The 26,931-nt window shown below is 36.8% G+C and overlaps 1 protein-coding gene and 1 pseudogene across 2 annotated transcripts in view; one reads left to right on the plus strand and one right to left on the minus strand.

Moving 5' to 3' along the window:
• The window catches only part of TTC29 (tetratricopeptide repeat domain 29), a 163,082-nt gene extending 136,772 nt beyond the window's left edge, over positions 1-26,310 (minus strand). Inside the window, exons 1-4 of one of the 2 annotated variants that reach the window (XM_016158901.2) lie at positions 26,268-26,310; positions 19,272-19,318; positions 14,157-14,254; positions 12,208-12,291 (exon numbers count right to left, since the gene is read on the minus strand). In XM_016158901.2, the coding sequence (XP_016014387.1) occupies positions 12,208-12,291; positions 14,157-14,248 (176 nt within the window). In that variant the 5' untranslated portion in view covers positions 14,249-14,254; positions 19,272-19,318; positions 26,268-26,310. Of the gene's footprint in view, positions 1-12,207; positions 12,292-14,156; positions 14,255-19,271; positions 19,319-19,901; positions 20,074-26,267 lie in introns of those variants that run through there. The other variant, XM_016158897.2, reaches the window with a different exon arrangement.
• Positions 11,530-11,648, plus strand: LOC118612582 (annotated as a pseudogene).
• Positions 26,311-26,931: the final 621 nt, after the last annotated feature.

The following is a 26,931-nucleotide window of genomic DNA, read 5'->3' on the forward strand; positions in this document are numbered from 1 at the left end:
AGGGAAAGAAGTCATCATAGTATTCAAAAGTAAATTTAAATGTATTTATTAGAAAGCAAGAGCAACTGGTACAGATGAAGAAGCTAGCATTCAACTCAGAGTGCTAGAAAAAATCCTAACAAAATAAACAATGGCATGAAGTCAAATAAAGGACAGGGAAGGAAATATTAAGGGTAAATGCATAAATTAATAAAAGAGAAGAAAAAAGTTGACCCATAAAACAAAAGAACTGGTTATGATAAAAAGACAAATCTTTGAATAATCTAGTAAAACAAAACTAGATGGGTCGCTTAAACAGTACCGAGTATAACAAAGAAAACATAGCTTCTAAGTACAATAATAGTAATGGCTAACTTTTATTGTATGCTTATGATGTGCTAGGTGTTATTCTCAATACTCTACATATCTTATTTAAATCTTACAACAAAGCTTTCTTATGGGATAGGTAATATTCTTTTCATTTTATATATGAGAGAACTATGGCACAAAGAGTTTAATTAACAAGTCAAAGACCACACACCCATGCATAGTCAAGCTGTAATTTCGACTTCAGCAGTCTAATTCTAGAGCCTCCATTCTTAGCTACCATTATCTTTATTTATACTACCTCCAAGATACAGAGAATATATCTATAGATATAGAAGAGATTTAAACATTAGAAAATATGCTAAACTTTATCATAACAAATATAAAAATCTACATAAATGGGCACTAACTAAAAAAATACCAAATTAGCAATCATCAAGATTGACTAGAGAAGACTTAGAAGACCAATTATTAAAAGAGAAAATCTCTCTCCCCCATCATCCTCCTCTCACAAAAGAGCAAAACTTTGGTTTCACAAGGGAGTTCTACCAACTTTCAATAAGTAAGAAATTCTCATCTCTTCTAAAATGTTCCTGAGCATAGAAAAAGATGAAAAGTTCTTTACTGCATTTTAAACAATCCCAGAAGTATAGCGCAAAATGATGATAATAATTATGGTTCGATATTATTATAATTTAGATGCAAAAATCCCCCCACAACCCCAAGTATAAAAAGAACTCCTAGTAAACTGAAACCATAATGAAGAAGTAGGGTTTATGTCAGAATTTCAAGATCGGTTCAAAATTAGAAAATCTAGTACCTTTTTGATAATCTCAGTAGATGCTAGAAAATTATTTTGTAAAGTTTAAAATTAATTCATGACTAGGAAAAGTACAAATTAAAAAAAATAAACTCTTTATCATGGCAACGTGCATCTCTATTCAAAACTGAAAGCAAAAGCTTTATGTTCTGTGATACATCATTGTTACTTCCAGGAAAGATGGGAAGGTGCCCCGGGGTTCCTGTTACTCTTCAGCACCGTTAACTGCTACCTGGAGGTTCTTTTCGATGCAGAACTCAATATTTTAATGATACCAATTCTCTTAAAATAACATGAATTCAAGGCAATCTCAATAAAACCTCAATATTTTCCAGGCACTTGATAATTCCAAAATTCATATGAAATAGTTAAAGTACAAGAAAAGCCCGACATTTGGGACAAAGAGGGGAACAGTCTGCCAGATATAAAAATATATTTTAACTATGTTAATAAAACAAATTGAGGCACCAACACAAGAAAAGGCAAATCGACGGAACAGAATGGATATGCACATGTATGTGTATACATACACAGGAATTCGGTATTCAATAAAGTCGCATTTTAATTCAGGGGAAACTTTTTACGATGACTAATCTATCTGCAAATTTTGTTGGTTTTAATTTTTATATTAATATTTTTATATTACTATTTTTATATAAAACAGATATTACCTTTCTACATTTAACAAAACACCTAAATGATGCACTTTAATTTAATTTCCTGATCATCTCCTTAACCTTAATACAGTGTATGTGATATGCATATATTAAACCTTTATCGCCCAGATCTTTCAGGTGCCTAATTACATCATTCGTTAAAGCAACTTCGCAGACACTTATTTTGGACTTCTGAGTTAGGTACTTTGTTTTTTTCCTTTGAGATTCCAAAGTAACCTTTTGGGGGCGGCGGGGTGAAAGGTCCAGAGAGACTATATAGGAAGAGATGTTTCTCAGTCCTGAGATTATCAGAAAAGATTTTGGTTTTTTTGCCCTCAGTTTTAATTAATAGTTTATCTGAGTATAAATTTTAAGTTAAAATAATCATTCCGCATATTTTGAAGAAACTCCTTCTTTTTCTTCTACAATCAAATGTTATTACTGACAACTATGATGGGAATCTGATTGACTTCTTGATGATAACCTTTTCCCTAAGTGAGTTAAAACGTTTTTTTTTTTGCTCTCTCTTTCTTGGTCACTTCTTGGTCTGCGTGATTTTTCTAGTCTAAGATCTATGTCTGTGTCCATGTCTCTGTCCTATCTCTGCATCTGTGTCTATATATCTACATCTACATCTAGATCTATAAAGTCATTATCATTCATTCTTTGTTTTCTCTCTTTCTCTAGGGTAAATATTGATCCCCTGGACTGATGTTCTGTATCTCATACCTTTCAAAACATTTTCTCTGTCTTTCCTGTTTGTATTCAATGTGTAGAGAGATATCCTTGTCTTTCACTTGCATTCTTTCTTTTGAATTAAAAAGACTTCCAGCAATCTTATTTTAATTTTGAATAATTCGATTTCTCTAAATTCTTTCACAGTGTCAGGTACATTTTTGAGGGATGCAAGATTTTGTACAATATTTGTAAAAAAAAAAAAAACTGGAAATCTTTAAAAGTTCTTCTATCTATAGAAATTTTGCTTCAGCTCAGGTGGAGTGCTTTGTTCATTTTTTTTTTCTTTTATATTGTGACATATTCCCAAGTACCAGAGAATATTTGTTTATTGATGATAATGAAGTTCGAGATTTCTTACCATGAGCAGTGTACTTGGGTTTCCTGTTTACAGGCTTCATTCTGAGGAGTGTGGGTCAGGAGAGCACAGGCTGACTATTCCTTGAGCTACTAACAAATGAAAGGGACTTTGCGTGGTGCACCAGCTTCCCTGACAGGAGCTCAGGCCAACTGGTAAATATCTTTAAAGACTTTTTGCATCACTGTTCATGAGGGCTATTACTCTGTGGTTTTCCTTTTATGTAATGGCCTTTTCTGATATTGATAGAAGGGTAATTCCAGTCTCGTACAATGGGTTGAGAAATATTTCCTCCTTTCTATTTTCTTGAGCATGCACCAAATTGGCATTATTTCTCCCTCACGTGTTGGTTAGAATTCACCAGTGAGGCCATATGGGCCTGGAATTTTCTTTGTGTGAAGTTTTAAAACTATGAGTCAATGTCTTTAATGATATAAACCTACTGTGCTATTTCCACTTAAGTGAACTCGCGGTATTTTTCAAGAAATTTAGCCATTTAAGTTGTTGAATTTATTAGCATAATTCTTTCCCCCTAATTAGCATTCTTATATTTGTTTAATTTACACTGAGGTGTACTCTCATTTCTGAAATTGGTGTGTTGTGTCTTCTTTTTCTCTGGTCAGTCTTACTTGAGGTTGATCCTTTTTATTGATCTTTTCAGAGAATTGGTTTTTAGTTATTGATTTTGTCTCTTTTTTTCTGTTTTCTGCTCTCATTTTACTACTCCTTTTTCTCTGCTTTCAGTTTAACTTACTTTCTTATTCTAATTTTTAAAAATGAAAGCTTAGGGCACTCATTTTAGACATTTCCATTTTTCTGATACAAGCATTTTAATGCTTTAAACTTCCCTGTGAGCACTACTTTAGCTGTCTCCCACAAATTTTGATATGACATGTTTTCTCTTTCATTCGGTTCAAAATATTTTCTAATTTGCTGTGTGATTTTTCCTTTGTCCATGGTAGTTTTAGAAGTATGTTGTCTGTTTCCAAATTTGTGGAGATTTTCCAGAGATCTTCCTGCTATTATTTCTAATTTAATTCCATTGTTGTAAGAAAAATTAATTTGTTGGATTTAAATCCTTTTAAGTATACTGAAATTTGTTTTATGGCTCAGAATATCATCTCCTTTGATAGAGGTTCCATGTGCCCTTGAAAATCATGTGTGTTCTACTGTTGCTTGGTGGAAAGTTCTGTAAATGTCAATTATTTAAGTTGATTGATTATATTGTTCAGGCCTTCAATATTCTTACTGATTTTTCTATAAATTATTGAGAGAACAGTGTTAGAATCTCCAATTATAATTGTGGACTTGTCTGTTTCTCCTTTTCTTCCTATCAGTTTTTGTTTTATGTATTTTGAAGTTTTGTCATTAGGAACACAAACATTTAGGATTATGTCTTCTTGATGAACCAACTCCTTTTATCATTATGAGATGTCGCTTTTTATCCCTGCTAATATTCCAACTGCTTTCTGAGAATGTATGTCTGAAAATCTGGGAATCTCTCATTTTTCTTCCCTTCTTTCTCATCATGTTAAGAATTTACTATCTTTTGTACTTCTATGTAGTCATTTCAGTTATAAGAAGGAAAAGTCATCCATTTAGTCATCCATTTTGATCTTGATCTTGAAGGGGATAAAACCCTGAACTAAACTTTTCTTCTAAGACAATTCCTTTGTTTGGCAGTATATTTCTTCAGCTACTCTGGTTGTAAGAGATTGTTTCAGGCAGGCTTAAGGGGGTTTCATGGAAGTCTGGCTCAGGGAAATAAAGAGACTGGGTCCTTCTAAGGTGAACCCAGAGGGAGGTTCTAGGTCCAAATCAGTACTGGGGATTCAGGAGAAGTCTGGAAATCTGGTTTCTGAAGTATGTCTGATCCATTTTCTTTCTAGCTTATTCATTCCTCCTCCTGCATGAATCATGTTTTCTTTTCTCATTGCTTCTGCTTCTATGTAATATTAGATTGCTGTGGTCAAACTACTTAACCTCTCTATGCCTTGGTCTCTCTCTGGGAGTGATAACTCTTCACAGGATTACTGTGAGGATCACTTAAAACAGACTAGCACACAGCATTCATTAGCTATATCTTACCTGTTACTATCGCGCCTGAAATAAAACCTGGCTAAGAGATGTAATATTTATGACGAGATGTCTAAATACCAATTTTATTATTTATTAGCAAAGTTCTACTATGTTGTTCCATTTTTCTTATATAAGTTCGTGTGATAACTTTCTTTTGGAATTCAGTAGCAGGAAAAAGCTTGTCTCTCTTGAAGAACTGATATGTTTCTCTGCATCAGGTAATGAGAATTTTATCAGCCATCACATCTTCCTTTTTCCTCTGCCCAGAAGTTCAGGGTGAAACTCACTGTTCCCTCCAGAGAACTATATTGACTCGAATGGGGAGAATATTCACATGCTTCTCCTTTACTTGCCTTTCCTTCTCTATTTATAATCTGATAGCTGTGTAACACAGAACTTTAAGTTTCTTCAATCTTTTCTAGAAAGAAGGTAAGTAAGCAATAAAGTTATCTCATGTAAATCAGAAGAGTCTTAAAGGAAAATGAAACACAGTCCCTGTTTGCAAAAGATTCTAAGTCTAGAGCAGAATCCTTTGCTTATAGCAACTCACGGCAAGAAAATACTCAAAGTGTTTTCATCTCTTTGTAAATATTAACTCAATCCTCATAACCATTTCATGAGCCAGACTCTATTATAATTACTTCCATTTTCTTTTTTCAGATGAGGAAACTGAGACACAGAAAGGTTAACTTCACCAAAACTGACCGGTGACTTAGTAAGTGTAAAGCAGGAGCCCAGGGAGTCTGGTTTTAGAACTCATGCTCTACTTCATTACACCTGGCAGCCTCCCAAAGCTTAGCTTTAGGAAAACACTCTTTTCTATTCTATTTTACTATCCTCTCTTTCATTTTTTAAATGCTGGTCATGATCCCAAAACTGGTGGGTCATAACCACTACCCACTAATGGGTCACGATCTACAGTTTGTTAAACATTAATCAAGAAGGAAAAAACCCCACATGTACATGATCGTCAGGGGCTATTAAGAAAGTTCAAGCAGGGGCTCTGAACTCTATCATGTGGGTGAGGATGAATCAGAGCCTCACAGAGTAAGAGACAGGCTGAGCTGGAAGTTAAAAGTTTACCAAATACACAAAGCTTGGGGGGAAGAGAAGGGCATTTTGGGCAGGGCACATGTACAAGGCTATGAAAGGTAAAAGGCTCACCATTTATTTATCTGTGAGCCAAGCAGTGCGCGAGTACTAAAGATGCACAGTGAGCAAAGCAGCCATGGCTCCAGCCCTCTTGAAGCTTACGATCTAGTAGAGGAAACAATGTAGTAATGACAATGCAATGCTATAAGTGCCATGATGGGAGGCATTCTGGGTACTGCAGGTTTTAAAGTAGGTTTTATTACAGGTATTACGCTAGCAAGGTTGCCTAATGTAATTGAGTGGTTTAAGTAAAAATTAGCTACGAAATTGTAAGGGAAAAAAGCCCTCTAGGCCAAGGGAATGCCAATACGCTAGAGCAGGGAGATGAGAGAGGATATTGTTCAATGAAGACCTGAGTATCTTCAGAGATAGGATGGTGTGATGGTTAAAGGATAGGCTCTCGACCCAGACTGCCTAGGTTCAAATTCCTGCTCTTTCACTTATTAGCTGTCTGACCTTGGGCAAGTTACTTAATATCTCTGTGCTTCAATTTCCTTAGCTGCAAATGGAACTAACAAAGACTTTCCTACAATTAAATGAATTAATACACATAAGGCAGAGCAGTATCTGAAATATAATAAGTGCTCGACAAATATTAATCACTGTTATTATTTTGGCAAAGAATAAATTTCAAGGTGGAAACAGAAGAAATTACACAGGCTGGAGTGTGGCTGACCTCAGTTTAAAAATATTGTTTGAGTGCCTACTATGTGCTATATACCATTGCAGGTAACAGAGATTTAGCAGCAAACAAGACATTCCCCAGTTGCTCAGGTCAGTTCGGAAGGAGTCATCTTTTCCCCTGCCTATTCCTGTTGGCCATGTAGCCATTTATCTGGCAAATGGCTTCTTCAAAAAAAAAATTAACTAGTAAATCTCTATACAGAATTTAACTTATTATTTTACAAAAGATCAAAATGTTTTGAAGAGAAAAATAATTTCACAAAATTATTCAAAAGTAAACAAAATGAATGAAGCAGAGGAAAGAGCCTAAATTTCCATAAACTTAATATGACCTATTATATCTATATTATATCCTGGATAAATGTCTTCACCTTGCCACATATATTTTGAATGCCTGGCCATCATGCAAAACCAGGTGTTAAATTTGCTTATAACAAGTATACCTATAGTTTGTAAAAGCACCATTGGAAGATAATTTTGAAACAAATTCAAGATGAAAACCTAAGACAGGTAAAAGACTAATTTAAATGAGTAAGTATAATACAATTTAAAATGAGGCAGGAGAAAAAGGCTTTAAAAGACATGAGAATAAATGGTTCTTTGTTTCTTTACAACCTAAACTTGTTGAATATGGTAACTGATAGTACTAATCACCATTGCCCCAATAAAGTGACACTCAGTGAACTGATACTGCTCAGATACTCTGAAAGAAAGCGATATTATAGGGATGCACACAATTTCGAACTAAATCTATTCTTCCAGGTAATAGAACTTGATATCTGAAGCAGAAAATAATATTGAGCAGATTATAATTCTCCGTCCCTTGATAATTTTGTTTATTTGTATCCTCATATACATAGCTAAAGCTGTAAAAACTGCCCCCAGAAATTTTTATTTGAATCTATAAATGACACTTTTATTGCTTAGTGACTCAAAGCAATTATGATATGATAATAAGTGATACTTTACATCCTTTAAAAAAATAATGCATTCTGATAATGTAATACAGAATTTTAAAAAGTACAGAAACACTACACGACCTTCTTTAGTTGTTAAAAATTAGTTAAACACTGTTAAGAAACTATTTGAGGACTTATCTAAGAAAATCAAATTATAAGCGTCAATATACGTATGTTTTTAAAAATGCACCTATTAGGCACAGCAATAATCCAATCACTTAAAAATTCCTCCTGTAAATGCAGATGATAAAAAAAAAACCCAGAAGCTCTTCGTCTTTACACTATTTTAACCATTCCAAAGTAAAATAAACCACCATTAACTAGATTTAGCTGTCTCAAGAACAATTACTTTAGCTTGTCCTGTGTAGTTACTTGTTCAAAAATTATACTCCTACTTGGTACATAAAACACTTTTGAGGAGGTAAACATCCTTGATTCAATAGTCAAACCAGCTACATGCAATACTGAATTAAAAATGTTGTAACCAAAGGCTATTCATAGCGGGATACCTATTTCATGGTGTTGTTAATGTTACATTTATTTATTTTTTCACTCATTCATTCATTTAACAGCTCCGCCCATGTGCCCTGCCTGTCTACGCCCTGGGAGACAGTGGCACACACAGAGAAACACACACACGCACATGCACACACACGTTCCTGTTTCTGTGGCGCGTCCATTCAGTTAGGGATGAAGACAGTTGCATAAACTCCCAGCATGAGATGGGGGCCCAGATATAGCAGAGACAGACGCAGATAATTTGCCTGGGAGTGAGTGTGAACGGGGTGAGGACTACTAAATTAAGAGGTCAAGGAGGACCAGACTGAGGAGGTCACCTGCAAAGTGGTAGCTGCGATGACAAGGAGTGTCAGCAGTGAGGCCACGCAGAGAGGAGTGGGTGGTGCGGAGAACGGGAAATAATGTCAGAGAGGTCGGCAACGTCTGACTCCCACACAGCGTTAGGCCATGATGAAGAGTTCAGAGTTTATTATGAGAGCAATGGGGACCTCTTAGGAGGTTTTAAGCAGGGGAGAGCGTCATGATCTAATTTTTTTCCAAGATCACTCTGGGCTGAATTTTAGCAGATTTAGAGGGGATATGAGAAGAGTACTTAGGAGGCTATTCTAGTGATCCTGGTGGGAGATGATGGTAGCTATGCAATGAAGAGGAGTAGATGAATATAGGATATATTTTGGGCTTATATCTCATGGGGTATACTGATGGCATAGATGGAGAAGGGGTGGTGATGGCAAGGTGAAATTCAAGGCCGTCTTGGTGCCATTTACTGTCGTGGAAGAAGACTGGGAGAAATATTTGGAGCGGGGGGATGAGGGACAGTAAGGGTAAAGCAAGAGTCCAGTTTTGGGTCATATTAACCTTGGAATGTTTATTATATGTCCAAGTAAATATGTCAAGGAGGCATATTTGATAGTCATCAGGCTATTGCTAACATTTAACACTGTAAGAATGGGTCCGGGTAGAGAGTGTGGCTGGAGGGGAGGGCCTAAGGACAATCCACCACCGAGAGTTTGAAAAGAGAAAGCCAGCCAGCCAAGGAGACTGAGGCGGCACAGTCAGAGGGTTTGGAGGAAAACCACAGACCTGGCACTCGGAAGCCATAATTACAGAACATTCGAGGAGAGCTCGATTCTATCAAATGGCAGGAAGACATCAAGAAAGATGAGGACAGAAACGTGACCATTAGATATGGTACAAAGGGGGGACATTGGTCACGCTAAACAGAGAGATTTTAGTGAGTTCTGGGGCTGTAAACCTATTGAGTCATTTGAGCCAAGAACGGAATGCGGAAATATTGAAAGAGCAATTCTGCCTGCTGTGAAGGGTAGAAAAAAAATAGGGTAGAATCGAGAGGAGATTAGAAGTCAAGGGAAATATCAGAGTAGATATTAATGCTAGTAAGATTGATCCAATGGAAAAGGAAACATTGGTGATATAGAAGGAAAACATACTGAACTGCAGGAGAAAGTCTTGAACTGAGTAAGAGGGGGTTGGCATCCACAGCCCGGGAGAGGATCATCCTTACACAAGCACGAGCACTCTCCACCCACTGCAGCAGGAGGAAAGTCACAGAGATAAGTTCAGGTACAAGTACGCTGTCCATTTTAAGGTAGATGATGAGTGGTTATCATGGGACTAGACAAAGCGCATATCATGGGACATCAAAGCTAGTGTATGTACATCAGTTACAGAATGGGTAATTATGGAAACGTCTATTACCATCTTAGAGAAGAAGAAGGCAGAGGGAGATCTGAGGGTATACCTTAGATACAGCTTTTGACTGATTGAAAGTTTGATTCTTCAATTTCTCCCCATTACATTCTTGTATGCTGAGGATCCGTGGCGTATCACTCTGATCATTTTATAACGCTACCAGACAGGATGCCAAACTCAAAAGTTCTCCTTGGCAAGCCCCATTCTACCGCCTTAGGGTCCTGTGACTCTCTCTCGAGCTCTGGGCTGCATCTCACAGTACAGTCAGCGCTCTTCACTCCGTACCTGTTTCCCGCTCACAGATCTTATTGTCTCAAATAGAGACAATAAAATATCGCTGTCTCTCCCACTGTGGAAAACCTAGTATTGGGTATAAAGGAGGCACTTTAAATGCCTGTTGACCATTTTCAGAGCTGAATGGCTAATAAGTTTTATGCAGCAATTTCTTGGCTAACAGAATATGCATAATTCATCATGGCACTTGCTGGGTATTGCCGGGAGATGCTGAAATCATTCACCAATTTTCTCCTTTACAATGCTACTCTGTTTAGGGCAAGGTCTAGAATGTATATCAAGCAAAAGCATAATAGTGAGCTAAGTACAAGTTATTTCCTACTAATATTTGTATTTACTTTCTTAGGGAAAAAGCTTTGGTCTAAAAACGGTATTCAAGTGCAGGAAGCTTTAAGGAGAATGCAGTCTTAAGGACTGAGAATTACTAAGTGCTACTTGTTTTCTGTAGTATGATATAGATTTAAAATCCATTTGGTGAAAATAATATTAAGAGAATACTCATCGGGATAGCCTGATTTGCATTGTTTCAGAAAAAAGTTTTCTTCAGTACAGAGTTAAAAACCTTAGCAGATTTAAAGTATATGCATTTCCATCTTATTAAATTATTTGAAGAATAAGTTTAATTACAAATTTAAGTCTTAATTCTTAAGCCAATTACAGCTGGGTTGGCCATGTGGATGTCATTATATTTAAATCAGAATGCAAGTGTCACTCGTGTATTTTTCTTTTGAAAAGTAATTGTATCATCATACAATACTGACCTTTAATTTTATCCAACAGGTTACCATGGAAAGTTACCAAATTAACAATCAATATAGCATCTAACCAAAGGTCCCAGATGCACGTGGCAATCAAAAGAGCTCCGAGGAAGATAGTGATTACAACTACCAGACAATGTTGTCACTCTGTAAAAATCAAGTATCTACTGATGGAATGAACTATTCTGTTTTACCATGTTATATGCAAATGACAAACATGATATCTATGTGCATTTTTAAGATTTCTACTTTTCAATGCTTACATCTTAAGATCTGATGACAACGGAGTCACCAAGTCTATAGATAAGAAATACTAAACCTGTTTTACTATCATTCTAGGCTTCTATTCACTTCTCACCAACCTACATAAATTTTTATCCTGGTTTTACTCACATCATAAATTAGGTTCTAACTAGTAGTAAAACGGCAAAGTTTATATTGTTGATTTAAAAAATAAATCCAGATAATTTAAGATCATTTTAAAATTAACCAATAAGTCTACGGCCATGCTACCCTGAACAAGCCTGATCCCCTCTGATCTTGGAAGCTAAGCAGGGTCAGGCCTGGTTAGTACTTGTATGGGAGACCACCGAGGAAGACCAGGTGCTTTAGGCAGGGGAAAAAGGGAATTGTATGCTGACAAGGTCCTTGCAATCTGTGAGGTCAACCAAGGGTTGCTTCACTAAAAAAAAAATAACAACAATAAATAAAATAAATAAAAATAAAATTAACCAATAAACTACAACCATTAATTCTTTTTGTGGGTTCTTGGAGGTAAGGGGAAGATATATTAGTAAGAATTTTTAAAAAAATTACCAGGAAAAATAAGATATATGAACCTTTCTTTTAAAGATGTTTTTCTCTTTCACAGAGGCAACATACCTTAAAATGGAGATTAATAAGCAATTAAAGGCATGGACTTAACTAAAATATGGCAAATGTGATAGTATAATATCTTGGTAAATATGAGAATTCTGAAAGCCATAAAATTAAAGACTTTGATATGTGTAAGATCAATAGACATGACTTATCACTATTTAATATGAGCTTTAATTTTTAAATGCCATGGTCCAATGAAAAGGTGTTACTGTACAGGAAAATTGAAATTTTAATAAAGTATCAAGACAAAAGAAACAAACTTTATATTAAAGTACCTCTAAGAGGTTATACTTACGCAGCAACCTCCTCTTTTGACAATCCTTTGAAATTCACCTCCACATAATGATCTATGTCACCTTTTTCTTTGATCAATTGAGACCTAAATGAAATAGAGAGAAATAATAAAGTACTGTCTTATCAAGTTGAAAAGCTACTAAACATAAAATGCCACCAAGATAACAGAAATATTCAGGGCATAATACCACATATAACAAATGTTTGGCAATAGCTATTGAGTTAGGTTATTGATTAATAATTTCAAAATGTTAATTTTCTTGAATGGAAGAAGACAGGAGAGAATATTAAGTCTAGTGTGTAAACAAATAAAACACAAAACACATTAAAATAATCTGCATTCTTAAATAAATGACATCTTCCCCTCCAACTTATGAGATCTTCCATTTTACTCATGTTGTTTCACAGTATAACTATCCAACTACAGAAGCCATATTCTGTTTGGCACAGAATCTTGAACTAAGGCTATCTATTGGATACAAATATATAAAATTTCTTTGTTCTAAACATTACCAAATTTTGCTCTGAAATGCTGTTTGGGTATTTTTTTTTAAGCACACATAAAACTCAAATTGTTTTTAAAAGTTTAAGATGCAAAGTGATTTTAAGAAGATTTTATTGAGAAATACATTGCTTGTATAGTCTGTTTATTCTTCACACCCTTTTAAAAATAAGCATACTATTAATGTCTTATAACTATGAGAGTTTGGAACTAAGCAAACATCTGTTTTTATTCAGAAGTTAATGGAGAATGTTGACAAAACTTTGCCTTAAATAATTATGATACAAATGTTTTTCCTCAATAAAATAAACACAAGAAAAAGTTTTCTTTAAAATCCTTCTTATTTTAGGGATGTGAGATTGGCTATGTTTTCATAAATGTTGAAAAGAAAATGTATTCTCAATCATTAAAAAAAGATAGAAAGAATAAACTTTGTCAGACTTTGTGAATAGTTCACATTGTTCAAAAGTAAATATATATACCAGTATGTATATATACATATACATATACACACATATATACACATATATATATCAGCAATATAATATCAGTTATATCTCAATTATATATAATGTATCTATTAAAAATTTTGTTTTTTAAATTTTTGAGAGAATTTGATTTGTTATTATAAAAAAAAACACATTTGTATAGTCTAGCTGAATGTATTTATTTTGGTCCAGGAGATTTGGGTCTTTCCCAGAAATACTAAGAATAAGGTAAGATTCTTCTCAGAACAAAGTAGTCTCCTAATACTTTGATAATTGTGCCTTGCAGGAATTGAAAAGTATGCATAGAATGAAAATAATCAAACCTAGATATGCAAATTATTTCTATCGATGAATAATATGTGTATACTAAAAATCAATATAACTATAAATGCAATTGCTAAATAACTCAGTCTTAGTCATAATTACGACGCATTACATCATGTTCTCAGTCCTGCAGTTTCTCATCCGCATCTCCAGCTCTGCAGCCCTCAGAGGCAGCAGCGGTTTGTGGCACACCTGCAGCCCCAGGATTTTCGGGGGCTAAACGGTGCCTGCCAGTCTCCCCAAGGAGGAAGACTGTGTCCTCCTTCCTCCGAAACAGAAATCAGCACTCGGGACCTTACGGATGAGAAGCCGTACACTGTCCATTGCTAAAACGCCTGCTTTCTGTTCTCCACACGCATTTTAAAAAGGAAATGTATCTCCAAACCTTTACGGGAATCATGTCAGAATTGAAATAAGAAATAAAATGATCAAATGAGCACTAACTTGCTAAACAAACAGATCCTTAGTATTTGAATGAGGTTCATCAACCTTCTTGAAACAGCAAATTTGAATATTCTGAATATAATAATATACTTTTGTTTTTGAACATTTTTTCCCCCAATATATGCTATTGACATTTCTTACTGTAAAAAAATCCATTCTATAGGAAGACATATTAAAACCGGGGTCACATACCTTGGAATTCTCCTGGGGGAGCAGGGCAGCTTCTGTCTGGCTAAGGATGTAAGCTTTGGGCGTGTCATGGGCACTGGGGGCAGGGTGGTCATTCTGGACTACAAAAAACAAAACAACAACAACAAAAAACCCAGAAATGGTATTTTAAAGAATACACCTTTCAAAGAATACTTTAAGACATTATTAGATCCACAGTCTGTCATGTGAGCTGAGAATGAATGCCTTGGTGTGTAGAGCTATAGCTCTGTTATTCAGAAATACTCAATAAGTGGATTCTACAGGTTACTTCTCTCATTATTTTCTTTTACTATCTGGCTTTTGCCCAATTTATTACTTGTCTGCATCTCTAACCACGAAGGAGAAAATATGATAAATGAGTTAAAAATACAGCCAATCGGGAGTATTGATATGATTTTTGTTAAGAGACATGGTTGCAATTAAAAAGTGAACATTTTCAGTACGGCTATGGATTTCAAATGCTCATGCTTTGCTTTCCTGTTATCATAATTGAAAATTGCTCATATTTTGCTATCTTTTAAAAACTGTCACTCACAGAGACGTTCCCTTGGCAGTGATAGATGTTACGAACGACTCTCGGCAAGAAGGCAGCTGCTATGAGAGGTGCACACCTACAATAGTGTAACGAATCACTACGAAACGTAGCAGTCCGAAAAAGATTGTTTAAAACAATCGTTTTATTATCTTGTTCACACTTTCTGTGAGTCAGAAATCAGGACCAGGCACAATGAGGATGGCTTTTCTCTACTCCACAATGGCCGGGGCCTCTGCTGGAAGACTCGGGAGGTTGGGGGTAACTCAGTGGCGGGATGTAAGTGTCTTCACTCATGTATCTGGTAGTTGATGCTATTGGCTGGGACCTCAACGGGGGCTCTTTGCCAGAATATGTACATGTGGCGTCCTCATATGGCTCGGCCTTCCTTAGGGCACGGCAGCCTTAGACTTATTATATGGCAGATTAAAAGCATCCCAAAGAAAAGCCAGGTGGAAGCCGTCTCTCCTTTTAGGGCCTGGCCTTGGAGGTCATGTGGCATTATCGCTTCTGCTGTGATAACAGGCCTGCCCAGATTCAAAGCTCGTGGACAGAGACCCACATATTGATATGAGAGCACTAAAGTCACATTGAAAGAAAAGAATGTGCGATGGGCAATGTTACCGTGGCCATTTTGGGGAAGCGCAATGTGTTACGGTGGAGAAATTGAGTCAGCAATAATAAAGGTGGGTCTACAGAATCGAGTTACCTAAACCGTACACCAAAGAGGAAGAAGTGTGGAGGTAATGTCAGTAGACTTAGAATGGAAAAACTGTCACACGTTGCAAGGGCTTTCAGATGCAAAAGAGCTCATGCTTCTACTGTTGGAGAGGCATCCAAAGGGCCAGAGCCTCTTGATTCCACCAGCACTATGTCCATCAGTTTTGACCTCTACCCTTAGCCCCATCAGGCAACGAGGTGGCTTTTTTTGGGGGGGGGGGGTTATAAATCATGTATCTCCAGCATTTATTGTGTTACCTAGGGTAAACATCATCAATCTTGGCCTTGAATATATTCAACAGAATATATTTATTGAGCTACTATTCAGTGCAGGTACTGTTCTAGGTGCTGAAGATATGACAGAGAACAACAAGAAAAGATCTCTGACCTCAAGAAGAGATATTATAGGGGTGGATGCAGGGGAAAAACAGATAATACACAAATAAGGTAAATATGTAGAACATCAGATGGTGATAAGATTTCTAACAAAAAAAATAAAGCAAGGATCTATAAAGTACCCAAATGCTCACCAGTAGCAGGGGATAAATAAGAGTGTAAGGAGATAAAGTCAGAGTTGTTAGATGAAATTTTGTGTTCTGATGATATAGGGTCTTGAAAACAGTGAAAACTGTGACTTTTACTCTCACTGAAATAAGAATTCACTGGAGAATTTTGAGCAGAGGAGACATCTGACTTCTGCCTTTTAAGCGTCACTCTGGCCTCTCGTTTAAACTTAGACCATAGTGGGTGGAAAGGCAGACATCAGACATCAGAGAGAACAGCTGGGACCTTGCTGTGACATCTGGGTGAAATCTGGGTGGTTTAGGTGGTGGTGGAAAGGAAGAGGGATGGTCAGACCTGAGGTAGAGCTACCTGTGGGTGGGCGACACGATATTCCTGTGTGCCACAAAGCCATAGCAGGGGTGGGTGGGAGGATGTGGTGCTGGTGGTGGTGGGAGAGATCGGAAAGCAAGGAAAAATCCTTTGAAATTAAGTCTAGCAATAGACGGTCTTATGCTCTAAAAATGGATTACTATCCTAGCCTGAAAATAATTTTTCACATAATTAAAGAGAAAATCCTAATGTAGATCAGTGTCTTGTTTTAGAGCTAATAAAACCCTAATATCACCCAGATCATCAGGCCATGATACGACCCATGAAACATAATATCCATCTAGTTTTATATAGTTATAGTTTTAAAGCACACAGTCTAAACAGCAAATGTTGGTCCTCTCCTCCAAGAACATGAGAAACATATTGTATTATACGTATAACTTCACATATAGTAACTAAATTCTTACATTAACTAGCTGAGTTCCTTGGATAACCATAACTTACTAAGTGGCAGCATCGTGCAGAACATGTGGTGGAAGTTTCGACCAACATAGGGTTGGACCGCTCATGAACCTACTTCACAGAAGTGGTGAAGACCCAATGTTTAGTCCTCTAATGTTATAGAGCAAATCAGAGCCATCTTAGTTTCTTAACCCTGAGCTTTCCATCCCTGGTGGATTTTGAAAGGGAGAGAATAAAACAAAGACTGTACTTGCTTCAGTCGGGTCATTCCGTCCTTTATGAATTAAGACTGTTCTGAGAGCCACACTTTGCTTACCAAGTGCATTAGGGCAGGAGTGATCTCTGCATCATAGTGTTTTGAAATGAGGAAACTACTTGTGATTTTTCCAAATACTCAGAAGACCAGGCTACTTAGAGACAGTGGGACCAGGCCCCAGAAGCTCTGATCCAGCCACTATATCCCATCAAATAGTGCATAAGCCCCCGCACCGCTCCAAAACAAAAACAAAAACAAAAACAAAAACAAAAAACTAGGCTACCAGTATGTGATATAAAATGTATCCTTTGTGATGTTTTTACTTGGGATAGATCATTTTTGCTAGAAAATATAAACATCTAATGAAATCGAATGCAAATATACATAGAGAGGAACGTGTTGTCTTTGTCACAAAGATCGAAAATTTTTTTCCCCCCAAGACTTGAGTCAACGTTTCCTATCATTAAAGTTTCAGCTGCCAGTTCCTTCATTTTGCTCTTTTCTGATCTGAGAACATTAGCAGCAGGAGCACCTTAACTCTTAAATTTAGTTGAATGTAAGTACTGCAAGCCCTGCTGGCAAGCCTGAAGGCAGAACTCCGAATGGGGGGGTGGGGCTGGTCATATCAGAATGACAAAGTAGAAGCAAAGTTATTAACTGCAGGCTGGCAAAAATATTCTTCGAACAATCTATATTGGAAAGTTTAGGGTCAGAGTTAGGGTAAAAGTTGAGCAGGCCCCCTCCCTACTCTAAACCCCACGTCGTACCTTGGCTATGCCTGTTGGGAAAGGGGTTTTGTTTTTCGCAATCCATGGCCACATAAGGGTATTTTGTTTGACACGATAGATAATGTGTGTACTGAAATTTTACACACATAATATTTGAAATGCATCAAATATTTAAAGGGATCCTTGTAACAAATTATTTTCTGATCTAAGTAATCACTATTTCTTTTGTACGTTCAGTCTATTTATGCTGAATTTTCTTCAAGTAGAAAGTAGCTGTATTCTAACATATAGAAGCAGCCAAGAGGAAAATAAGTGAGAAAAAAAAAATGCAAGCATGATTAGTGGCCAGTTATTTCAAGCTTAAGTTATACCTGTAGAGTGAATTATACCTTTGCTCCTTGCTAAAATAAGCTGTATTATTTTCCCGGTGTTGGCCAGACAGTGTTCCCGGCTCCTAGATGAGCTCTACCTGTAAGGAATGAACTAAGCGAGAGCTGACGTGGAAATGGAGCACATCCTTAACGATGCAACTGCATCAGGGTTCTCCCAGCTCAAGACCACAGAAGAAATCACACAAGATGGATGCCACTGCAGGAAGGGCAATGGTCCAGATTCAGGTGAGTAGGAAAATGAGAGCTACTTCTCTGGTTGGTACCAAAACGAGCTTAGCCCCAGGAACGGAGGGGTGCAGCAGTCTGTTAGGAGGACCCAGAGGCAGCTCCCCCAGTGCCAGAAAGTGGGCAGTGCTGCATGTGGCACCAGGGGCTGAGACAAAGATCAAAAGGCTGCCTGAAGCCATTCCCCTGTTGGTATTCAGAAGAGATTTGGTGGATTCTTTGATCTGCTGGTTGGCTCTTTTCTGGGTTGTATTTAGTCTCTAAATTTGGCCTCCACATGCAAAGACAAATGAGAATGGAGAAATACAGGATGAAAGGTTTGAGAGTGCTGGGTCAGGCTGAATGTGTCCCTTGGTGTAAGTTTAAATCTCTGGCCCCCAAGTAAAATTCTTCAAAGAGTAACCCTCTTGCCCACTATCCCCCGAGAAACCCTCATCAGAAAACACAAAGGAAGGGGAATGCTATGTAGACAGAGGCTACGTGGGGAGTGACTATGTCTGAGGCTGACCACTATCTGCAGAATTCAGTCACTTCAGGGTAAAAGCTAAGATATGAGAAATAAAGCCAATAAACTACAGCAAGCAAATTTATTACTTGTTTTCAAGAGAATTCAAAACAAATATGATTTTACTATCACCAATGAAATCATTTATAAGAATTAGAACTTTTCAAGCTCGTACTATGAAAGTTTAAAGAAAACTGCAGAACTACATATTATACTTGTGACACAATTGTTTTAAAATTCACATAAAGATGTTTAAAGAGTCACTAAATGTTTATACTTGTATCATAATTTTTGGACACTTCTAGCACTCCATGATAGGTAATTAGATACGTTGTTAAATAAAATAGAGTTCCACATTTGTTACCAACTAAATTTACTGATGGTTAAATCAAACATAAATTGGGCAAAGTGTTTGAAGGCAGGCCATGATTCACTTGACTTACATTTGGAGATTACTGCTGAAGATCTTTCCAGGCTTACAGACTTCAGCCTGAAAATCAGGAAGCAAAGAATAGCAAAGGAGAGAAGAAAAAAAGTGCAAAATTAATGAACAGAATAACTCCTGTCCCCTCCCCAAATCATGGAATAGGATTTATTCATACAAATACTAAGTACTTACTATGTGTTTAGAGGAACTTTAGGGAAGAAAAAAGTATAGACTCTATGGGAGAAATTAATCACTAATTCAATAAAACTTCAATATACTTGAAATAGGTATAAGTGTCCATATATTCCAATACACATGTGACAGTAAGAATAACAATTTGATCTTTTAAATTTGAGAGGTTAAGTTATCTCTATTCAAACCGTGGGCATCTCAGTTCCATTTCTGCTCCTACCTAGTTCTAAACTTATAATTTATTTCTACGTCTATTTTCCCACTGGGGAGCGAGAAGAGTGTCTTTCCCTGCTCTTACTTCTATTTATTTCTTGAAAAGGCGAAGGCCTCAGCTGAAGAGACGGAATCTATAGACTAATAAGGAAGGGCTGTAGGGGGACTGCCTGGAAGAACAGCCCGCTTTTCCGAGGAGCTGTTAAAGTCCTGCCCCAAGCCTCGTCCCAGCATCACGAACCTCAGTGGACTGGCCCTGGGGAACAACTCTGGTTTTCCGTTCTTCCGAAGTGTGTCCCTTACCGGTGGCAGGTGCTGGGCGCCTATGCTACCCCCACTTCCCGCGGTGATTGCGAGACCTGTACAGCCAGCGCTGGGAGGGAAGACGCGAGAGCGTCTCCAGGGATACAGAGTGGGCGGGGCAAGAGGGGGCGGGGTTAGGCTGAACCGGGGCTCGGGATTGGGGCAGCTCCGAGATTCCCCAGGCATCGGGGCGGAGCCTACTGAGGGCCGAGCGGGGCTCTAGATACAGCAGGCGTCTTCAAACAAGACCGCTTTTAAAAGTGAGACCGCTTGCAGAAATTAGCTCACCTAATCCAAGAGCCTCAAATTTGCCGCCCTGAATCGTTTCCTTTGTGGCACTGCATTCTCGATATTTCGCAACATTTCCCTGTTGTCCACAGGATTGATGGAGAAATGCTCCGCTTGGCATTTGTGACCCCCAAGACCTGATGCCACATAATCCACTAAGTCATTTATCCAGATAAGTCATTCGTTCTCCTCTTCCTCAGCCTCTGTTGCAGTCAAAACTGTCTTTCTCTTTCCCACACAAATACCTTTCCCAATTCCATCTCCAGAAAGATAATCCAATTTTGAGTTGGCTTAGACTAGAAACTCATTGCTTATAGAATCTCCCTGTCTGTGTATATGTATTAATTACATATTATTTGGTGGGAGTGTGTGTGTATACATACATATACATCACATTTTCTATTTTTTCTTTATCTATTCATCCACTTTGATTATATACCCAGGAGTGAGCATGTTAGTGTTATGGTAGTTACGTTTTTTTGAGGGGCATCAATTTTGTTCTCTGTAATGGCTGTATCAATTTACCCTCCCACCAACAATGTACAAGTGGTCTTTTATACTTCACTGGTCATATAGCCAAAACCAGCCTATGTAACCAGGTAAAAGAAATGCAGATTAGGAAACTACATATTTTTAATAAACAAGGTAGACAAGCTAGTACAGAGTGCATTAAGGGGAACTTCAAACTTTAAGTAGCACATTATATATAACTAGCTAATATGTTTCGTTTCTATCTTGGCCAAAGGAGAGTACCATTGCTCCAGGCATCCCTGGAGATAAACAAATAGCTACCAAGGATCAGCTGCCAGCTAACTCTATACTTCCCTACTAAAATAGTAAATCAAAAGTAATACTATATCTCTGGGGGAATTTCAGACTTGAAAATTGTAGGAGTGATATTTCCTTGAATATTCCCATTTAATTATCTGTGTTTGCTGGACAAAATAGATGAGGAATAAAAAGTTAATTAGAGGATAACTCAAATTGTGCTGCCGTTCCCAAGAAAGCCTTCTTGCTGGAGCAACCTAGTATTGTAGCATCTACTGCCTCAGCCTCTCATATTCTGATTAACAGAAAGAAAGAAAGAAAGAAAAAACAGAAGCAATTTGCTTTTACATAGCAGGGATAGCACTGCATTTTTATTTTCCAATGTAGTATTCTGTTACTAATCTCCGATTGTTTTCTGCAATTTAGTTCTCAGGGAACTTGATTAGCTTATCACTGTATTATATCATGCTGGATCAATGCACTGACAGGTAGTCTAATAGAACCAAGAGAGCAAGAAAAGCAGGCACCTTCCATGCCTTGGCACTCTAAATACTTGTCAAAAGAAACAGTATACATTTTATGAAAATACAGGAGACTCACTTCAGAGAGGTTCGAGGGTGGCTTAGATGGATAGATACTCCAATATAAAGGATAGCATGTTGAAATTAGCACATTCAACTAAAATGCTGAGTTGCATATCTTTTGAGTTTCGGAGGCTGATCTGAATTATGATCTTTGATTTCGTCTGCAGCTGTGTCCTGCCCTGAGATCATAACTGCAGTTCCTGTTTTCCAGCCCTAGGATTTGCCCTGATATCAGCCCTTCCCAAGTCTGGTCCACAGCTTCACCATGATCCTGAAGGCCTCTGATATCATGTCAATGAATTAATGTTTCTAAAGTTAGCCAGTTTATTTTTATTACTTACAACTAAAAAATGCTAATTTGTACAGTAATTAAGAAATTATTAGGTGATACAAATGAGATAAAAAATTAATTAAAAAACACAAATTAGTAGGCATTAGTTACAGATAATGGCAATTTTCAACTCTGAACATTTTAGAACATTATTCATTTCTAGAGTAAGATTTGAAACTCTAAGATTCACAAGAAATGTCATTAAAGAGCACACATAATTACGTTTATTTTTCTATTGCTACACAGAGATTTGATAAAATTAGTTTAAAAAATTACAGACGAAATATTCTACTTATGTAATGTCGAATAAAAATGCGTTTTGACCTGGGTGAAAATACTATAAAATATCGTTGAGGTTTAAATATTTTCCATTTGTAGAATAAATCAGGTGGAGAAATTTAGTCAATATTTATCGATCTTACATAAACAGTGCATTGCACTAGATATTCTAAGGTAAAATAAAAGGCAATTTGCTTATTATGCTTGCAAGTAATAACTTTATACTTAATTTACAGTTGAAAGCCTTTTTATAGATTTTAACAATATGTATAACACTCTTGTAATTGTCATAAGTGTTTTGCGGTTAAAAGAACCTAGAAAAATAGCTTTTAGTATTCAATCAAATATAATCAGCCAATACCATTCAAAGTATGCATTCTCAAATCGTCCCTTTGTAAAACGGAAGAGGAGTGGAAAAGGAGAAGCAGCAGCCTACACGCATGGTGCTCAGGCTTGCCTGTGAAAGCTGAGGGCCTGAGAAACGATTCCTTAAACTTATCAACATCTAAAAAGCCTGGAAAGCCTTCAGGACTTAGCTTGAAAACCTAAGCTACTTTGTTTGACATCTAATGTATAATTCCTTGGTTTTAAATCTAGTTGTAGTTGTTCCCCTCCCCCCCAATATATATAAACCACATTGTTTTTAAATCAAAAGTATACAAAGAACCAACTTTCTTTCATAATCTGTCTTATAAACATCCGTTGGTATTAAAACATATTTGCTCCTTTTTTTTTTAGCATCTTCATGCTTCATACTTCATCATGCAATTCTATATTTTCTCAGACTGCTAAATCCTCTCATTCTGAAAAATGCCATTTGAACTTGCACATACATATATATTTTGTTAATTTTATTCATTATTTTGTGCCTCTGTACAATGGATAAATCTACAATAGAAATGTTTTCTACAAGTGGACACAAATCTTCACAAAATAATATACTTCAGTAGTTGTCAAATTTCTTGAAACCTTAATCATGTGTGTATACATAATAATAAACATATACCTGTATACACTTCTATCCAGGTACTTATATGTATACAAATACCAGTCTAAGATATTACAAAGGCACATCTGTATTTTTCCAATGTAATTCAGAAATGAAGTTTTGCATTTTCCAAAGAAAAAATCTACTGTATATATGTAAGGGGAATTCTAAACCCATGAACAAAAACTATAGAATATAATGTTATTTTCAAATACTGTTATAAATAGGAACAAATATCTCATTTGATAAAATTCTCTTACGACTTCTAGTACGGTTTCACAGGCAAACAACTTCTTAAGCTAAGGTATAAATAAAAGCTTAATTAAACATAATAGTGGGAAAAAAATATGGAGTAGCAGTCCTAACCACTGAATTTAAAACTCTAAATCCAACTATCTACCCATCCATCCGTCCATCCATCCATCCATCCATCCATCCATCCATCCATCCATTCATCCATCCACTCATCTATCTATGCATCCATCCATTTGTCCATCTATCCACCCATTCATCATTTCAACAAGCCAGGAAAGCTGCTAGGGTAGGAATATAAAGACAAGTTATGTCCTCTGTAAACTCACTGAAATAAAGAAAGACATGCTAAATAGACAATTGTTTCTTTGCTTTCAAGCTCTGTGACCCATCTACACCAGCACCAGAAAAACTAGACTGATGTCCTTGTTTTCTTCATGGCCTAAGTCCTAGACCATCCACTACAGTCTGTCTCCCATCCTGCTCTCCAATCTGTTTTTAATCCTCTCTGCTCCTGACTCAGACTCACAACTCAGATATGACTCTTTCCACTGGTCCTGACCCCAGGCTTCCCAGGCATTCACACTCCATTAGTTACCTGCCCCCAGGAAGTCTGTAATACCAGTTATTCCAAAGGAACCTAGTACAGCACATCATGGCTAATACACCCCAGACTCTCCTAAATCATTCCAGTTCTGAGGATGACCACAATACCACATGACAAATGTTATAAATATGACATTACACAGAGCACCTTGAGGAAGGACCACATAGTTGCCCAGGACTGGGTGGAAGTTTGGCAGTCACAAGACTTCACAGAGAGGATAGCGCCTAACCTGTGATTTTGTGTTATGAGAAATGAGTAAAGGAGTGCCAATTGCACTAAGAGGAATAAAATGACAGAGAACTGAGGCTTGCTTTGATACACATGAATTCTACAATACAGGGGCAAAGAGCTGCGGAAGATGGGCCCAGCCCCAAAGCAACACAGCAACATAAAATTTTGAGCTCCAACCACAACAATAAAAAATTGAACACATGATAACCTATTTATTAATTTAGTATATTCATGATTATAATTGGGATATTAATTTACAGTATTAGTTACAGTCAAGACATGGGAGAATTATAAATGACCCTCAAGAAGACTGAAATAAAGTTATGATTTGAAAATAAAATTAAAAAGTATTAGATCTTTATGGGTGAAACTGGTTATTTGCAAGGACATTCTACAAAAATACTTTGGTCTATCTGACTCCAAAGCTTTACTTCTAAATCATGCTTTTAATTACCTTTCTTTTCTCTGATCTCATGCTTACCAAGCAACCTCATAAGTATAATTTTCTTCTATATGCAGAGATTCCTAACTAGATGGAAAGCATGTTCTAATTCACTGACATGACTATTTAGATTCTCCTGGAAATTATATTCTCACTATAAATTAATGCACTGGCATTTGGTTTATGTCTCAGCATGTGTGTGTTTGGCCACTCTGGGTTAAAACCAGTGGGTATGATGCAGTCATGTTTCTGGATCTGTAAAACTGGGAAACAGAATTTGACTAGAGTGGTCGATCTAGAAGAAGTCATCTTATGAGGGCCAGTTTAGTGACCATTGACTTCTCAAGATATAGATAATATCTATATCTCGACCCTCTTTATTACTAAGATAATTATGGATCTTTCCAGTGCCATAAGAGAACATAAGAGAAAACAGAAGATCGATGAAACTTAATTAATAACCTAGATAAGAAATCAGAATTTTGGATATTTTAAACCAAAGCATTAAAAAGTAATAATTTTAGTGGTTTGATGAACACTTTTAGCAGTCATATCTTTGTGTTTCTTCTGGGCTAATCAGATAATTGAGGAGATATTTGGTGTTGCAGTGGCCAGGACAATGCACCTCCCAGACTGTGAACTACAGGGAGTGTAATTAACCTGCGTTTTGAGATCTGTGGCTCCATATTTCTTATGGGTCATTCCCAACCAATGACTGTGCAGCAGGGATTCTATGCAAACCCATTCCCGAGAGACACTGGGCTCCTCTGAAGGCCCAGTTTACCTTAAGGATTCACCTATAGTTTTCCCAAACCTTCTATTAATCTAGGATATTCCACTTAACTTCTCTCCCCTCTTTATTTAGAGTCGGAATTGCATTACAGTCTGATGGTTCTCATAGCCTTCTCCATCTTCCTTCCTATTTTTTCTCAAACAGGCATTTCCTCAAATAAAATCCTCGCATATTTACCCCATCTTTTCATCAGCTCTTGAAGGAACCCTGACCAACACATCTAAAAACTTTTAAAAATATCTTCAAAATTTCATGTAACATAGAAGGTCAGAATCCCAACTGGGCTAAACCTCCCACTGGGCAAAGCACTGAATGGCATATCCTCTTGTTCAGTTTACCTGCATGGAAGACTATACCTAAGAAGAGTCCACAGTGATAAATGCACATTGTCTACTGGTTTTTCTGAATGATCAGAGACCTGCAAAAAGCCAGATTGCTGACATGGAAGTTTACAGAAGTTATGTGAATGAACTACTTAGACTGAACCTGACCCACAATGGACAGAAGAGACTCTTAGTAACCAGGCAGTCATCTGATTGACTACCACCTGTTGACAATAGCAATCGTTTTAATTAGCAAGCTATATTTATTATCGAACCTTCTAATATCATCCACCCCAACCATCCTGCATCTTTCACCTCATTAATGTGCTGCAAGAAGAGACCCTTAAAGACACAGATGTGTATCTAACCAGGCTGCTTTTACTGAATAAGAGTTTATCACATAATAAAATGTACTTACTTTATGCACCAAATTTTGCATGGAGTTCATAGGAGGCATATTTTTGTAAAAACAGGATCTTGCTTGATGATTCCTACTTGTTCCCTAACAACCAAAACAAACAAACAAAAAATGGGTATCAAAGTTGAAATACATAATAAGCCTAGAAAATTCTCCAAATTAACTCTCCTTTTTTTAAACATTCAGATGGAATAATGAGATGGAGACACCAGTGCTGCTGATGATCAAACAAAATACCATTGCAAGCATTCTCAGTAGATAGAGCTCATTCCTCACGTCATTAAACACATGAACTCCAGAAGAGCACATCAGCGCCATATTTCACTGTTCCAACAACACAGTGAAGGGAGAGTAAAATATTTTCAGGAAATCTGACACCCAAATTATTTATTTCAATATTTATTTCTATTTTCCCCTTCATCACTTTTTGTCCCAGAGAGAAAACGTTGAAAATTATGATAGAAAATTGAAGATGTTTTCCAACAGCTTATTCTGCTAAAATATTGATGAAATTCATAATGAAAATATTTTTCTTTTTTCTCTGTTGGTGCCACCAAAACTATCTAGGCAGATGATTATTTAATAAAGTAAAATGCAACGCAAAGCATTAATTCATCAGAGGCTACAGGTACCAAAGAGGGTGTATCAAGAGGCCTGAGAGCGG

The sequence above is a fragment of the Rousettus aegyptiacus genome, unplaced genomic scaffold (genome assembly GCF_014176215.1).
Source record: "Rousettus aegyptiacus isolate mRouAeg1 unplaced genomic scaffold, mRouAeg1.p scaffold_m13_p_16, whole genome shotgun sequence".
NCBI lineage: Eukaryota > Metazoa > Chordata > Mammalia > Chiroptera > Pteropodidae > Rousettus > Rousettus aegyptiacus.